Source organism: Neodiprion fabricii, chromosome 2 (assembly GCF_021155785.1).
Source record: "Neodiprion fabricii isolate iyNeoFabr1 chromosome 2, iyNeoFabr1.1, whole genome shotgun sequence".
NCBI classification, from domain to species: domain Eukaryota; kingdom Metazoa; phylum Arthropoda; class Insecta; order Hymenoptera; family Diprionidae; genus Neodiprion; species Neodiprion fabricii.
The window spans coordinates 6189296-6206086 of record NC_060240.1 but is presented as its reverse complement, the minus strand read 5'-3'; the positions used below and the strand labels follow the sequence as shown (position 1 = coordinate 6206086).

At 36.8% G+C, this 16791-nt stretch overlaps 1 protein-coding gene and 4 non-coding genes across 12 annotated transcripts in view; 4 read left to right on the top strand and 1 right to left on the bottom strand.

The window, feature by feature from the left end:
- Positions 1-16791, bottom strand: part of LOC124174663 (protein furry) — a 106613-nt gene that overhangs the window by 5853 nt on the left and 83969 nt on the right. For all 8 annotated transcript variants that reach the window (XM_046553998.1, XM_046553997.1, XM_046553990.1 and 5 more), the window contains 9 exons: positions 3919-4055; positions 2963-3067; positions 2576-2710; positions 2139-2407; positions 1867-1996; positions 1124-1311; positions 652-1052; positions 411-576; positions 38-347 (listed from right to left, as the gene is read on the bottom strand). In XM_046553998.1, the coding sequence (XP_046409954.1) occupies positions 38-347; positions 411-576; positions 652-1052; positions 1124-1311; positions 1867-1996; positions 2139-2407; positions 2576-2710; positions 2963-3067; positions 3919-4055 (1841 nt within the window). The remainder of the gene's footprint in view (positions 1-37; positions 348-410; positions 577-651; positions 1053-1123; positions 1312-1866; positions 1997-2138; positions 2408-2575; positions 2711-2962; positions 3068-3918; positions 4056-16791) is intronic.
- On the top strand, positions 3210-3282 carry Trnaa-agc. The gene has a single exon. It is a non-coding gene; the product is annotated as a tRNA-Ala (tRNA).
- Trnaa-agc lies at positions 3360-3432 on the top strand. Its single transcript has one exon. It is a non-coding gene; the product is annotated as a tRNA-Ala (tRNA).
- Positions 3510-3582, top strand: Trnaa-agc. Its single transcript has one exon. It is a non-coding gene; the product is annotated as a tRNA-Ala (tRNA).
- On the top strand, positions 3660-3732 carry Trnaa-agc. Its single transcript has one exon. It is a non-coding gene; the product is annotated as a tRNA-Ala (tRNA).

Genomic DNA, 16791 nt, shown 5'->3' with positions numbered 1-16791 from the left:
GTGAACTTAAGCGATTCAAAAGTGATAATCATTTTACCTGCATATCTTCTCCTTGTTCAGCTACCGTCTCCACTAGTCTGGACAAAATGTCCGACAGCATTCTGGAAGTAATAGGAACTCGTAACGCCCTGAAAACTTGCAGCGATCTTCCGGCGTAATGCCGAGACGAGCAAGAAAGACCAAGCTGAAGCGCTGTTTGCGCCCATCGCTGACTGACAAGAGCATGCGGTAAGGAGTCTCTGAATACGCGTAATACGTGGCGCAATAACACGGTTAGCTGTTCAGCACTCCTTACCCACCATACTTTCGCAGTCATATCTTCATAATTCCACAACGGTTGATTTGTCCTACAAAATATTAATGTGCTTGATGCAGTTCCACACATCTAATAATCCGAATTTTATTTTTACCTGGCTGCCAGAAAGTTGATCAACGACTTGATCACGTCCTGGATGGACATATTAGGACCAGGCTGCGGTCCTGCCCAGTTGGCACCATCTTCTGGTGTAACAATAACAGGCACTGTGCCAGTTGACCCTATCGACGATGTACTGCTACTAGGTGCCGAGGTTTCCACTGGGTGAAGAAATACGCAATCGATTGATCCAGAGCCTATATTATCAAAAGAACAGCAAGGAGATTCGATATTACCGAAAACCGGAACAATCAGTTCCTTGGAATCTTCTGCAACTGATTGAGGAACTGTAGTGCAAACTGCCTGAGGAGGTGGAACGAATAGATAACTGTCAAATTCTGGATCAACTTCGGTGAAATTATGCTCAAGAACTGGCAGAGCTGGAGTTGTTAAGCCAAGTCCTAATTGTTCTGTGCGAGATGCGAGAAGAACGCGTGCGACGCCCAAATGATCGCGATGATCACCCAAGACAACAAGAAGGTTGAGCAAAAGACATCGACAATGATCTCTGACTAACGGTCTTGAATGATCCAGACCCAGAAAGACAATATGAAGCATTAGAGGAACGTGAATAGCCCAGTCCAATTCAACTCCGTCAACGACGACGTCGGTGAGCAGCATCACTGCAATATTGCATCTGAAAGTTTGAAACAATTTTAAGATTTCGTAATGAGAATTTGATTTTTTGCATATTCTTAAGGTTGTTACCTGTGGAAGCCGCTTATAGGCTGGGAACTGTCCGGAAGATATTCAGTAAGCGGTGCAAAGTAGCCTCCGTACTCTGGCATCGGTAACGGATGTGGTTGAGGAATGTCAAACTTCTCCCCTGGACAATTGACTTTGCCATTTCCGCCGACCACGTTTCGAGGTACGTAACATGACTCGTCGGTATTGAGCTGAAGTTGACAAGTTGATTAAGTAAAAAAGTAGATGAGTAATTTACTTTACGAGTAAAAGTGGAGAGTTTAAATATTCATTAAACCTGCTACGGTTACTATTTTGAAACTAGATGCATAATATACTTTGGAATTATACCAACGACTGTAAAAGAACCATTTATTTATCCATCTGGTTGAAACTAGCAATTAAATACAGAAAATCGTAAACAAATGGAGGATGAGTGAAGAGAACCAGAGGCAATCTATTAAGAAAACATGCGAAAATCTGTAAACTTTAACAAAATATTTGGAGTATTTTACAGATCATGAATTAGCCTCTGTCTGGAATGGTCCAAAGTATTTTTGCTGATGTACTAGCTACAACTGTGATGAGTTGTCAACGTTTCATTGTAAATTTCCGTGTAACTGCGGGTGTTTGATAAAAGCTCACTCTTAGATCAATAGTAAAACAGGTTGTAAATGTTTACGATTAATATAACATATCTTCAATAGTATTATTTTTCAATGGTGTGCAGCATGTAAACTGGGCATATAAAATTCACTAAATTGTACCTCGGCTTCAGTTGTAGGTGTTGACAAATCGTCTGGCAAACCAGGTGGGCCGCTACAAGTTCTAGTTTTTTCAACACGAGGCGTAGGAAATCCTGCCAGTGCTCGTAAGGCTGTATCTGATTTTGAGCCGCTAAGGTAAATGTGTGAAAAAATTAATTCAACAATTGCCTTTCAAGCACTTTATAGCTTCTAGGTATTTTTATGCTTGTCTGTATACCTGGATGGATTTTTTCAGATCCATTCGACACATGCAGTAAAAAGTGATATCTTACCCTGTCTTGATGGGATCTTCTCCGGAATGTCGTTTTGTGTGAATGGTACCTTTTTCCACTCCCAAATCTCTCGACGGATTTGCTGGATCTGCAGCAGGAGCGTCGCTGTGTGACGAAGCCTTCCTCATGCTGGTAAGCCTGTAGAACGGAGGCGTTTCGGTACGTTCAATGAGACAGTTCAACGTCTCAACTGTTTGTAATTCCGTCATCATTTCATCGAGAAGACGATCAGGTCTGGCTCTCGCCAGGTAGAGAACTACACGTTTTGCCTGACAGATTAATCATGTTTGTGTCAATAGATATACTAAAAGTAAGGATATACCTGCATAAAAATGTATAAACACAATTATAAGAGACAGTATACTTACGAAATGTGTCATTAGCATGCACACATATTACTATGTGTAATTCATAATACTTTTCTAATAATCACTCACATATGGTAATAGTTCTATCGGTGCCATGCCTGACACTATTATCAGATATCGAATGATGACTTTGAGATTATTGGGCCAGCAACCACACAAAGTTGCCCATAATTCTTCCGTTTCTTTTGGATGTTCATCTGCAAACTGTACAATATTTTTCATCAACTTAGTCTCAGTGTAGAATTACTGAGTTATTACATCAGAAGTGCGATATGCACATTAACTTCATTATCACTTTGAGTATCGTTTTCCTGCCACAGTTGCAAATTTTTATGCGATTCGAAGAAGCGTGAAAATTTATTGAATGACCAATACAGTTGTAATTTCATGCACACCTTATAAATATTTATTATTCAGACCTGTGATACGCGAACAAAAATCAACTTGTGAGAGTACCTTGGCAGTGATGTAAAACAAATTATTCAGCACCATCTCTGTTGCCTCGGCGCTACCCCATCCTTCTCGACGAGGTCCTCCTCGTGTGACATCACTTGCATAGTACTAAAAAGGCGAAAGACCCGTATCAGAAAACGTGAAGTAAATTTTCCATAGTTTCGCATATTCGATTTTTTTTTTTCAAATCGGGACCTCAAACTAGGCCAGCTTGCCGATCGTGAGAATCGTGAAACGAATGTGGATCACCGGGGGCGTAGCTCAGATGGTAGAGCGCTCGCTTAGCATGTGAGAGGTACCGGGATCGATACCCGGCGCCTCCAAGACATTTTTTTGAATGGGGCCCCAAAACTGGGCCAGCTTGACGATCTTGACAATCGACGAGGAAATTTGGATCACCGGGGGCGTAGCTCAGATGGTAGAGCGCTCGCTTAGCATGTGAGAGGTACCGGGATCGATACCCGGCGCCTCCAAGACATTTTTTTGATTGAGGCCCCAAAACTGGGCCAGCTTGACGATCTTGACAATCGAGGAGGAAATTTGGATCACCGGGGACGTAGCTCAGATGGTAGAGCGCTCGCTTAGCATGTGAGAGGTACCGGGATCGATACCCGGCGCCTCCAAGACATTTTTTTGAATGGGGCCCCAAAACTGGGCCAGCTTGACGATCTTGACAATCGACGAGGAAATTTGGATCAAGGGGGGCGTAGCTCAGATGGTAGAGCGCTCGCTTAGCATGTGAGAGGTACCGGGATCGATACCCGGCGCCTCCAAGAGATTTTTTTAAACGGGGCCCTAAGACTGGGTCAGCTTGCTGACGTTACAAATGACCGCGAAATTTAAATCTTTCTTTGTAAATTTCACCGCGGTTTGATTGAAACTAAATACAAGAGCCTTGAGATATAAAAACATGTCACGTTTCTGCTATGGCTGACAATGAGTATAAACTAAGACTTCACCTGATAGTAGCTCAGAGGGTTGGAAGGTGGAGGCACGTTTGGGTCGACCAATTCCATGTTGTGAAGCCAAGGGAGAAGATACTGCAATAGTAACTGGCGCACTTCCCGTCTCGCAGTTTGAAATCTATGCGTAATTTCTGAAAATAGTTAAAAACGAATTCAGTTAGACGTGCGTTGTTTTTCATAGAACTGTATTGTATTGTCTTTACCCAGAAATTATAAGGATAAATACTTTTGAGTAGAGTTTGATACATGTTTTTAGAGAGCAATAAGCTTCAACGGATTCGAGGAAAAATCTATGGACCCCAATAGAAAATTCATGGAAAAGCAATTTTCATAGACTTGAAGTGAAGAAAATGAAACGAATGTAGAATTGTAGAACAATCTATTTTCGTGAACTTGTTTCGGGCTGTGGTTTTGCATTCAATTATAAGTTTCTGTAATCAAAAACTCAGAATAATCAATGAGAGAATCATAATATTACATTCTTTCAATCTGGCTAAAAATCTCGTGAATTAAAAAAAAAAAAAAACCTACATCATTCGAGGCTGAAAACTTCGGCAACGTATGGATAATGAAAAAAACCCTACCATTTCACTGTAAAATGCACACTTAAAAATATTTTTACGAATAATCGAAAGACGAATTTTTCACATCTCTGCGTCATGGAGAAGCAGTAATTTGGAAGGCATTAAAAAAAAAAATTGATCTGGATACTCAAGATAAATTCAATCAAGCGTATTAGTAAATAAACCGAATTCCGATTTCTACATGTCGCGACGTATCACATATACAATATTCACCCGTTGTATATACTTCCACACTACATAGGTGATACCTATTTGTACGGTAAGGTATACCTATATCTAATTAGAGGTGATTAGTTCGAGCCGATTCTCGTCTCCCCCATATTTTTCTGGCATTCGTCTTCCCGGCCTGTAACATCTGGCACAGACTCCGGATACGCGTAGATACTTGGAGTTATTAATCTTCCATTAAGCAATTACTCGCTGGATCGACATCAGCAGAAATCGGAACATTTCGCTCGAGTTGATTCGTATTAAAGAATTTGACGTTACACTGCACGTCGTACATCTCTGCGTAGGTATTTAATTATTATTGTTGTTGTTGTTGTTGTTATTATTATCATCATCATTATACGCATATCCGTATAATGCACACTCCGATGATTTTATCACGCTATTCGTTTGTTACACTGCATATAACGATCCCTATGCAATTAGAGCATCGCATCGGTGCCGCCGCCGCTGTTGCGTGTCAATTAATTTTCACTATTTCGAATAACTAGGATTGTTAGTAACACGACGTATCAAAATTATATAAACCCTTTGACTGCAACGGTAAGAGTTCGTTCAATTGCTAGGTTATATTTTTTTTTTTTTTTTCTTACACACTTGTTTCGTTTCACTAGCTTTAAACAATCGTTGAATATTATAATCTCTACAAATGTACCGTGAAAAAATGCGTGGCAACTAGCATGACATGGTTAAAATCCTCGATAAGTGGACTGTGTATCATTTTTCACGGAGAGAGGATTTTTCGGGAAACGAAGCTTCATGTTTCTTAATGTTTAATTAATTAAGTAAGGACGTGGCCCGTATTTTCTCTCTGTGGACGTTACAGCGTTAGCAAAGCGAATTAGCGTGAATGAAATATGAGCGGTTGCTGTTTCATTTTTTTTTTTATTTTTCTCTCTCTCTCTTCTTATTTCTCAACCCCGTGCATCGTATGCACGTGACTCGCGTATATTAAAATTATTTTTCATAATTAGCCAGTACTCTCGAAGCGTGTTCTAAATACCACATGCGTAGTGTACAAACAAACGACAATAATTATTATTAATAATAATAATGATAATAATAATAACAATAACAACCGTAATAACAATCAAGAAAAGTCATTAGCAAAAATGTTTGCGATTCCATTACCGTGCGAGTAATATACATAAACGTGTGGGTGATGCTGGTGCCCGATATTGTTTGGAAACTGGAATACGGAGTACAGGTTTATACCTATATTTTATGTATAATATAACCGTCAATTGCGTTGATGAAAAATTAGAAAGTAAAGGAAGTGAAAGATTTGTTTGTCTATTTATTTATTTTTTTCATATTATCAACCTTTTTTTGTTTTTTTTTTTTAAATAAAATATAAGATGCAATTTCGGAGTCCTGTATGGAAGAGGAATTTGGACTCAAATATAGCTTGTTCAATATCAAAGGTATTTATAATATTCTTCGAAGGTATTTGACATTTTTACCCGTTAACCCCGACCGCTCTTTTCACTCTCCGCCGATTACCAATCTAGTCGGAATAATTCTTACCGAAAAACTTTGTGATTTATATATACATACTCATTTCGGACAAGATTGCGGGGCTGTAACATTATTACACGTTCTATTCTAATGCTTGTTGAAATTTATTTGACTGTAAAATATAATCTCCCTGGTACTGGGAGTACCTAATAATTATTACTATACAAATGTAGTTATTAGGAATCCGTTCTGAAATTACGTAAGTTGTAAGAAAAAAAAAAAAAAAAAACAACTATCAAATGGCTGAATAAAAACGATAGTTATTGTACATCTAACCGAAAGCATGTCTTTCAATGTCAAAAAGCATTAGGAATTGAGTTTAAAATTTTTATACACGCAGAAAAAATATCGCACGATCTTTACACGTTGCAGAGTTTGAAAACGAACATGACAAATTACGCACAACACGCGTCTCGGGTCTCGATCCAGCTGGTGAAAGTAAAGTACGTTATGTTTATCCAGGTTGAAATTTTTTTTCGTCACGAACTGTACAAACTTTTTTGTACCGCTGATCTAGATCGTATAAAGTGAAAGAGAGAAAGAGAAACGCAATGTCGCCATATTCAGGATTGACGTAACACAAGACTGGATGTAACAGTGTGATATAAAATAAGATGGCGATTCTATGAATAGAAGCGTAGAATATAACACAACGCGTAGACTGCCAGGAGTCACATCCATTACCGATTTTTATTCAAACATTGATGAGTAAACCGACGGAATTCGAACAGGAAATTTTCCCAAACGAAACTTTACACCTACGGGTTTCGAAATGACGTGCAAAAATTTTATTTTCGAACGCGACGTGACGTGAAATGTAATCTAAAAATGAGAAAGAAAATGAAAAAACAAAATCCTAATTTTTAAAAAATAAAGAAAATTTTTTTTTTTGTTCTTTAGAAACAGGTTCAAAAGTATTCGTTTGGATATAAAAATACGCCTGTTAAAATTTGAACTCTTAATGTTAACATTAAGATGTTGCAAATCGGACTTTTCTATATTCATTAAGAATAACACGGGAAAAATGGTTTTTCCTCCTTCTGATTTTTATAACTATAATTAAGAGTTCAAATTTTAACAGGTGTATTTTTATACCTAAATGAACCTTTTAAACCTGTTTCTAAGATATATATTTTTTTTATTTTCGACACACCCTAACGTAGCAGTATGACATTTTCACGTCAATCTCACGGTAATTACGCAGCCACGAAACATTGAGACGAATAATAATAACAAACGAAGCAGCAACTTGTATAATCCCTTCACCGAAGGGAAGAAGGTTAGGATAAAGATTGGTCTTTGCCTTAAAATTGCATCCATTACGGTGTCGCCAAGCGAAGCATAGAATTATACGTTTAAAAAGCAAAGAACGATTGTATAATTTCATTTCCAAATTCCCTGACGTTTTAATAAGATCTCAAATACGGGTAAATAACAGATTTATAATACGCGCGGTATAACATATTATACTCATCATCCAGATCCGTGGATGACTGTGGAAAAATGTTCAAAATCTAATCACGGTGGAATAATTTTCAATCCTCCAGAGTTAAGAACCATGCCTGAAATATCCCTGAATATCAGGCATCGGACAAGAACGAGTCTCGTGACTCGATTAGGTTCACGTCTGCGGTATCTTTGAACAGGTTGCTCGCCAGTCTGGCCGAATTAAATTCCCGCAGGAGTTCTTGTTACAAAGAATAATAGGTTTTTACATTTCTGCACATTACGCTTCTCATTATTAACTGATGCCGGTTGGTGTCGGTCATAGAAGGTTGGTTATTTAAGGGATGACACCGCTCTAGAATTTTGAAAAATTCGAACCCTGTTTTTCGTTTAAACAATATATTTTAAATTACATTTTATAAAAATCATATCCAGTTGGTCCTATAATGGAAAAAAAATTAATTGTTACAAGGTTCAATTCTCGATTTAGTCACAGTGCTCGCAAAATTGTAGACGCATTTTTCTCGAAACCACATTTCTCAAACTGGGAGGAGAGATTTCTTCAGCACCGTTGCATGGATTGATTTGAAATATTGACAGTAGCTTCACAATTACATTCTCTGCGAAAGTGCGTAGCCATTTTTTTTAAAACTTTAATGTAAACTTTATTTTTATCATAGTTTTTGACCAAAAATCGATTCGTTTCATCAAAAATGCACCATTTCCACCAAATTTGATGGTAAACAAAAAAAAACCCTACGTAGTTTCATAGACAATAGTATCCAGATCATAAGAAATTTTAGTTTTTTGTTTCAGATCTATGAACTTACGAGAAATCCGTCCTCCCGTGAAGGACTCGTAACAAAAAAAAAAAAAAAACAATCTCAAAGATTGGTTCTGTCGCCGGCATTTGTCATCAAAATGCTAATAAAAAAAAAAAAAAATAAAAAAAAAAGGAGAATTTCCATACCACAATATGTGTTAAATAAACCCTCTGAAAAGAAATCCTACTCGTTTTTAGAATGTTGTTGCCTCTTAAAGATGACGTCTCATGCACAACACATATGAGTCTAACTTGTCTATTGGACCTTAGCCTAACTATATTACATTTAGGTTTATAACACGTCGATGTGAAACTCGCCCACTCACAATTGTGTTCAGGTTTTTTTGGTTCGTTTAGCCATGCGCATGTATTTCATTTTCTGCGCAGCGGTCATAGTTTTCCATCGCATACCGGCAATCTTGGCGATCCTAGAAACGGGACAATTGGGAAGCCGGCGTTGAACAGCCATGAAGAAGATGATGAAAGCATTTCTCTTCTTTCTCCGACATCGAGAACGTCTGTTTTTACGTTTCGAGCAGGGCATCGGAAAGCGTAGTTAGCATCAAGATTTCTCGTCGTTTCACGCGCGTTTAACTCTAAAATTTTATCCACCCATTCGATACGTGAAAACCGAAAAAACAAACGATCCGTATCGCGTTTAATCGACCGAAAGAAATTTAGAAAAAAGAAGACGCATAGCAGTAAACAAAATAACTCACTACACGCCTGTATTCGTAAAAATGTCCCATGGCAAATTCGCCTATACTCGTGAAATCCATGGTGCATTTAATCGAAATCCGCCTGCATTACCGCAACTGGTTACGTACATTTTGTTGATCGACGTTTGTTATTGATGACTGACCGATTGTGCAATGTACCCTGAATTGCACAAATGCTGACGGATTTCGGTAAAATATATCTCAAATTGCATGAATGAAGGCGAATTTCAATCAAGACGTATCCTGAATTGTATAAATGCAGGCGGATTTTTTCGAAATGTATCCCGAATTGCATAAATGCAGGCTGATGTCGATGAAATGTATCTCAAATTGCATAAATGAAGGCGCATTTCAATCAAAGCGTATCCTGAATTGCATAAACACAGGCGAATTTTGCCGAGATGTACCCTGAATTGCATAAATGCAGGCTGAATTTGATAAAATGTACCTTGAACTGCATAAATGAAGGCGTAATTCGACCAAAGCGTGTCCAGAATTACATAAATACATGCGGATTTCTATAAAAAGTACCCTGAATTGCATAACTGAGGGCTGATTACGGTAATATGTGTACTAAATTTCATAAATGCAGGCATATTCACTTCGTATCACATCCATAGGTACATTATTTGTTATAAACAGTTTTTACTACAGTATATAACGAGTTAGCGATCATTGGGGATGGAAACCTGAACTACGATTTGGTATTCGTCGTGCTTCTGTGCTTCTCAATCGCAATCAGTCTGAGGTGTAGTAAGGAAGGTAAGAATAATTTACATCAAGGGATGTTCCACGAGGAAGACAGACCCTGTATAAGTACAAGAAGCCCGATAACGCGGATAGGTTCTCTAATTCTGATGAAGGAGAACCCTGAATAATAATCATTGTTTGCTCGTTGTCTTGACGAAGAAGCGTGGCACGAGTTAATTTTACTTACTTTGAACTTGTTTTAGGTCTATACATGCCACGGTAATAAGACCGATAAAGTTCGTGTAAATTTTGACGATCTTATGCAAAATCGCTTGCGTGGTTATTAAGTTTTTTATCTTTTTCTTTTTCTTTTTAACGATCATTTCTCTCGTCCGGAAGTAACTCGAAATTGGATGGACCGAATTAGATGAAATTTGGTTCATCGGTTTACTTTCACTTAGAAAAGAACTGATTACATTTTGATAAAAATCGGTGAAAACATATCCGAGTTACCGATTGTGAAGAACTTGAAGCTTTGTTTCTCAGGATTCTTATATTACCGCAAATACTAAAAATATCAAAAAACTTGTATGAAAACTTGTATTTTTGGGTCAGTCAATTTTTCCAACTTCTCTTTACATCAATTTATTCATCTCGATTATCACGTACATAGATTAATTGAGAATGCGAAGCGAAACTGCACTCGAATGAAAAAAAAACGATGCCTGTTTCGTACAAAATGAAATAGTATTGTATTAAACCCGGGTTTACTTGAATATAATGAAAATTCATTTGAAGATAGATTTAATTAAATATATAGTGTTCTACAAACCGAATGAAATTCTCTTCCAGCCGGTTGAACATTCAATTAAATTAACTAAAATTTCAGCCTTTTCTGTATACGTCAATTCGTACGAATATCTTGTTAAATAAATTTTATCAAATATTCTTGAAAACCTATCGTTTGAAAATGAAACGATCGAGCGAATTAATTCCTAGGTTGAATAGAATGAATGAAAATTTTCTTCTTCACCGTGGTGTGAAATAAGAATCTGCAGGCCTGTATTCGATTCTCGCCAATCTATAATTGATCGACGATTCGCTCGCGGGCGCTGCAGTTTTTTCAGCTTTATCATCAATTTCCGTATAAATGCAACGTAGTTATAACTGCATTTACACCGGATCGAAAAGCGATGCGAATGAAGTTTGATTACAGGCTGAGATCGAGTGAGTATAAAGTTATTATTCGACGACGAAAATCCCTGAGCGAATAGATCGAATCATACGTATCTCAAGTTTCGCTAAAATATGGAGTATCCGCGTGTGCGCAGCCATTTCATTGGACCTACATTACCAGGGTTGAACCAATTAGGTAAAAATATCAAATACGATCGACTTGCTGAATTTCTATTCTGGGATAATAACGATGACACGACGTGATTAATCACCCACCACCAGACGCGAGATAAGCTCGTAATTGCACGGCTGTTTTATTTTCCTCTTTTAGTATTATACTAGCGTAACGAAACCCCTAATTTCGACTAATTAACGCTCGCTTGATTCAATTCTGTCGACAACGAATGAGTTAAAATAATAACAACAGTAGTAATAATAGCCGGAGCAAGCGAATTAGAGGTGTATAAATTATTCGCTCGTTTTTAGAACAAATTCAATCACGACAAATCGAACAATAATCTCGGTATATGAATTTGAAGAGAAAAACTCATTTTAAATACGTTACTTAACGAGGGCGAAATTCTATTGACTAATTTCTAATGTTTGACGTAAACGAATCAACCTTACTGCTGGAATTAAAACTTGCGACACGTTTGAAAAAAACATTCCCTTGTAAGCTTCCGTGATATAATAAATACGTGCGATATTTTTGAAGCTACTGTACGGAACGTATTTGAATTTCAGACAAGTTCACCTTAAATGAAACCTGATCCGTTTCTGCAGAAACGCGGCGATCTGTGACAATCAGACGTAGATGCAACAGAAAAATACGAGGCGAGATACATGGCAAATAAATATAGCGTACAAATTTATTTACAGGTATGACATTCTCGACGCCTGCTGCAGCTAAATACTAGAAAAATGGATTGATGTATCGTTTATTGTTATATTTTCTACACCTACGAGGTTCTAAATATTTTTTTGTATTTCGTTTGAAGTCGTTCTCATATTTTTTACGCCGAACCTTGGTACGCATAATTCTTTATAATCTTCTTTCCCGCTTCCGGGAAACTCTGCTATTTTTAACTTCCCGTTTCTCTGACTTCAGAGGAAAAATATTAATTATCGTAATCAGCCCGAAAATGAAAAGTTGAGTTTACATTAATCTCCACGTTTTGGAGATTTGGAAAATCACCTACAATCATCTTCAGACGAACGTCTGTGTGTTGCGTGTGTTTGTACAATGAGAGAAATTTTTAGTTATTAACTATTTTCATTTCTTACCGCGATCGAACAATATTGTTCTAGGTAGAAAATGAAAATTAGGTTTTTCCTTCTCGTTACGATCACTGTTGCTATATTTTCTTTCAACTGTTGCGAAAATTTAACGCTTGTGCAAGAATAAATTGACGTTAAAGCCTTGCTTAGCTAAAAAAGTAGAGTAAACCTCACAAACTGATTCTGCGTTGCAACAACCAAAAAAGGATCGACGATAGCGCAAAATGGTTAGGCGTAGCTCGTTTTTTGCAATTCCAACAATATTCAAACAGTTTTCTTAACGATACCTGTTTTACTCAATTTTTCTAGTTACTGTAACAAATGAAATTTGTCTCAGTGTAGGTACAGGAATAAAAAGGACGAATAAGAAGGCTCTTACGTATTTTTCACACTTATACACAAATAGTCGAGCGGCGTGAATTCGATTCTATAACTTAAAACTATCTACCCTATGCTTTTTGTGAACGAAACTTTTCTCTCTGTATTTATAAAAGAAGAAATTAAAGAAAAACGAATAAATCTTATCGTAGAAAAGAATCAAATTAACGGATACGATGAATTGATATTTTATTTTTGTCCGCGTCGACGTTACACCGCATATTTCGTTGTAAAACTTTTTATTGGCAGGCGTTATACGAAAGGCGAGAGTACCAAGCCCTGTTTTGTTGAACGTGACGAACGAAGCGGTTGTGAAAAGAGAAGGAAAATTTAGAGAGGGTTTACCAAAAAGTGAGGGTAGAGTCTGCCGGCAGGGCGCTCTTATATTCAGGTGAAATCGGATTATTTCGCCAAGCTACGTGTTTCTCGTGCAAACGCAAAGTTACCCGTAGAAGCCGAAATTATTTATAAACACAAACGAACGCTGACGCGCAGCTGAAACTACGCAACGAAATTAGGTATAAACGAAAAATTGCGTGATAAAAATTAAAACCGGTATCAGGGTGGTAATAAAAAAAAATCCATATTTTTTTCTCAGAGCTCTACCGAAAATTGTTGGTACGTTAAAAATTGATTAATTTTCACAAATTTCAGAATTAGAAGAAAAAAAAAAAAAAAAAAAAACAAAACTCAGACAGTGTTCAATCGACTTTTCGATTTTTTTTTTCTGCTTTTTGTTCAAAATTGCGACGTGAGATTTGTTTTTTGCTTCCGTAGCAAAAAGTATTCGTATTGAATAACATCGTGATTTTTTTTTTTTTTTTTTTTTAATTTTTGTACCCTGAAAGTTTTTTGTTGCTGCCTCAAGTAATTTATTTACCGTCGTTGTTTCGTTTTTTTTTTTTTTTTTTCCTGCTTTCTCAACTAAAAATCATAAGGTTAACATCAGCACGATGTAGAGGCGAGAAAATTTGGCGCAAAGAATGTTTTTTTGAAAGACTCACACGACTTGTTTTGTAAAGAAGAAAAAAATCGACATTTGTAGCTAAACTGTTGTTAAATTTATGATTTTCAGCTGGAAATGCCGAAAGGCTGTAAATAAATTACTTGCGGTAGGTTGAAAAAAAATGTTCAGATTTTTAAAGTGAAAAATCAATAATAACAATGATTTTCTCGAATAAGACCAATTTCTGCTGTGGGAGCAAGAAAAGAAAAACAAAAATTTCAAGTCACGATTTCCAAAAACAAAGTTTTCTTTATCGTTTATCGTTTTGGAAAATTACTCTTTTTTTTTTTTTTATTATCACCCTAACCTGTACGCTGTAAACAAAAATGACAAATTACGATGAATCGCAAGCTTCGATTTGTTCGATATTTTTTAGTAAATCGATTGCTCCGACTCGACTGTAATCAAGACTTACAGGTCTTATTCATCTCCTCTCAATTTTAACGTTTTCCCGTTGATACGACTGTTTTTTTTTATTTTTTTTTTATTTTTGATAACACTCCTCGTCGATTTTTGATTATATCGTTCCACCAACAGAAGATCTTGAGCTCCTTCTTCAAAATTGACGGATTAAAGAATAATATTGGAGTTGGTTGGAAGGTAAATTGGGGGAGAAAAAAAAAAAAAAACACAAATTGAGACAATGGTTCTAGGCTTGGCTTTGGAAGTGTCGTTTAATGAAACCGAAATTAATTAAACATCCGCCTCTCGCCTATATAGGCACATACACGTATATGTAGAGGAATATTATTATCTCGGTAAAAGTTATACTCCTCATTTCTGAACGAAACTTTAATAAAGTTGGTAAAGTAAATATAACAAAAGGTTCGAGTATACATATAATACAACGTATACTTGGCGGTATAGCGTGGCAAAAATTCGACTCGTGTCAGAGGTTTATCAGACCGAGATTTCGGAGCGTTTCCAAAACGATGAAAGAAGTTGAAACGTTGAATTAGTAATTAGGCGATTAATATCGCCGCTTTGAGAGCGTTGAGGAATGAAATTTCATAACACTGCTGTATAACGTTATTCGAGCTACGTTGCGAAGGCGTAGGATGAGTCGAAACGTCGACTTTTACTACGACGCGACCCATCCTAAGGCTAGATTCATCGCTGTCGAGAAGTTTCGAAAGGGATTCCGAAAGTTTCAAGAGGACTCCTCCCACACCGAGCAAGGCTGTTTTCCTGTAGAATTTACAGTTGAAACTAAGTATAAACCCTTCAAAGGCTTTCAAAGAAACCCCGTTACGCAAGTGTGTGTAATATAATACAATATAAGCTACAACGACGCGAGCTTTAAGCCGTACAAATCACTTCGCCGATTCTCCAACATTCTCCGAACAATTATTTTCTGATAAACTGAGAATTCTCGGATGTACGATAATAAAAAAAAAAAAAAAAAGACGGGGGGGGGGGGGGAGGTAGAGGAAAAAACTCCGTATCACCGTATAAACAAAAGTTTCGACTTAACGAATGACAAAGCCACGATTTATTGGCAAAATTGGGAAGTATTAATTTTTGTCATAAACTTTCCGGCTGACCGATGATGGTCCAGTTTCGGTTGTTATTGGAGAACTCTGTCTCGACAAAAAATATAATAATAATAATAATAATAATAATAATAATACCAGGAGCAGGAAAAAATTTCGTACAAACTTTGTTCTAAAAGGTGATACCTCGTACGGTAAATAATTTTTTCAATATATTCAAATTGTTGTGTTAAAATTCAACAACCTTTGGGGAAAGAAGCAATTTTTTTGTTAGCTCGGATGGTGGCGGTAATTTTACAAAGAAATAACACGTCAGCCGCTCGAAATTCTATGGGTTTTACGAAATTTTATTTGGATTTCAATATTATTCTTATACCCAATGCCAATTCGATTTACACGGGGATTCGAGAATTTCTATGGGATTTCGAAAATTTTTTATATGAGAAATTCTTACGGGGTTTCTACGGGGGTGAGGGAATTGTTACGGCGTTTCAAAAGATTTTTTACGGGGAGTTACTATTACGTATCAATGGGAGTTGAGGAATTTTTATGACGTTTCGAAAACTTTTGATGTAAAATTCTTATGGCTTTTCTATGGGGTTAGGGAATTTTTATGGTGTTTTACACGTTTTTTACGGGAAAATCCTGTGAGATTTCAATGGGAGTGCTAGAATTTTCATGGAAGTATCAGAATTTTTATGGGTTTTTAATTTTAGTTTCTGAGGTAATCAATTCACGAATTCTCACCCGTATCGGTGACATTCCGTTGTTAATTATATCGGTGTTTGTTTAAATAGAATTACATTCGCGCTGTAACGATATGCGAAAAATTCTGCACGACGGCGATTACGTTCGAAATATTTACTTCCTGTATTATAAACAAGATATAAAATCCGAGGCGAAAGGCTTATTCATCTCGGCAGCGTTGACTTGATTTCGCTGTTTATTGACGGTGTGAAATATTGCTTATGGGGAGGGTGAGGGGGAAAATTGACGGCCGTGCGTACGATGATGTATACATAGTTGAACATGCCAAACTCCCAATCTTCTATCCACGCATCATCAGAATTTCGTTGCAACAACAAACCTCTGTGCAAATTTGCCGAGACTTTACACGATGTATACATGTATGGATAATTCCCATGCGAAACCAACAAACGTCCGACCCTCGCCATTTTTGATTTTGTTGAAAATTTTTCCTGCGATCGTTCCAACTCTGAACCGGTACTCTGAATTGTTCCAGATTTTTTATACATTTGGTTGATTATCTGTGAATATTTAACGTGATTTTGAAACGGACATTTTATTTATTTTTTTTTTTTTAAATTCACGAAAACTGTACTTTCTTTTCCAAACATTTCAAAACCGGGCCGATTTCTGTTTTTGTTCTTTTTCTTTGGTACTTAAAATTTTTTGCTAGAACTAAAACATTATTTAAACGGTCTGAAAATTCTCAAGAAAAGTCTCAAGACTTCTATTTTTCTCTTGTAACATTGCTGTAACTATTTCATTTTAGAGTTGATGAGGA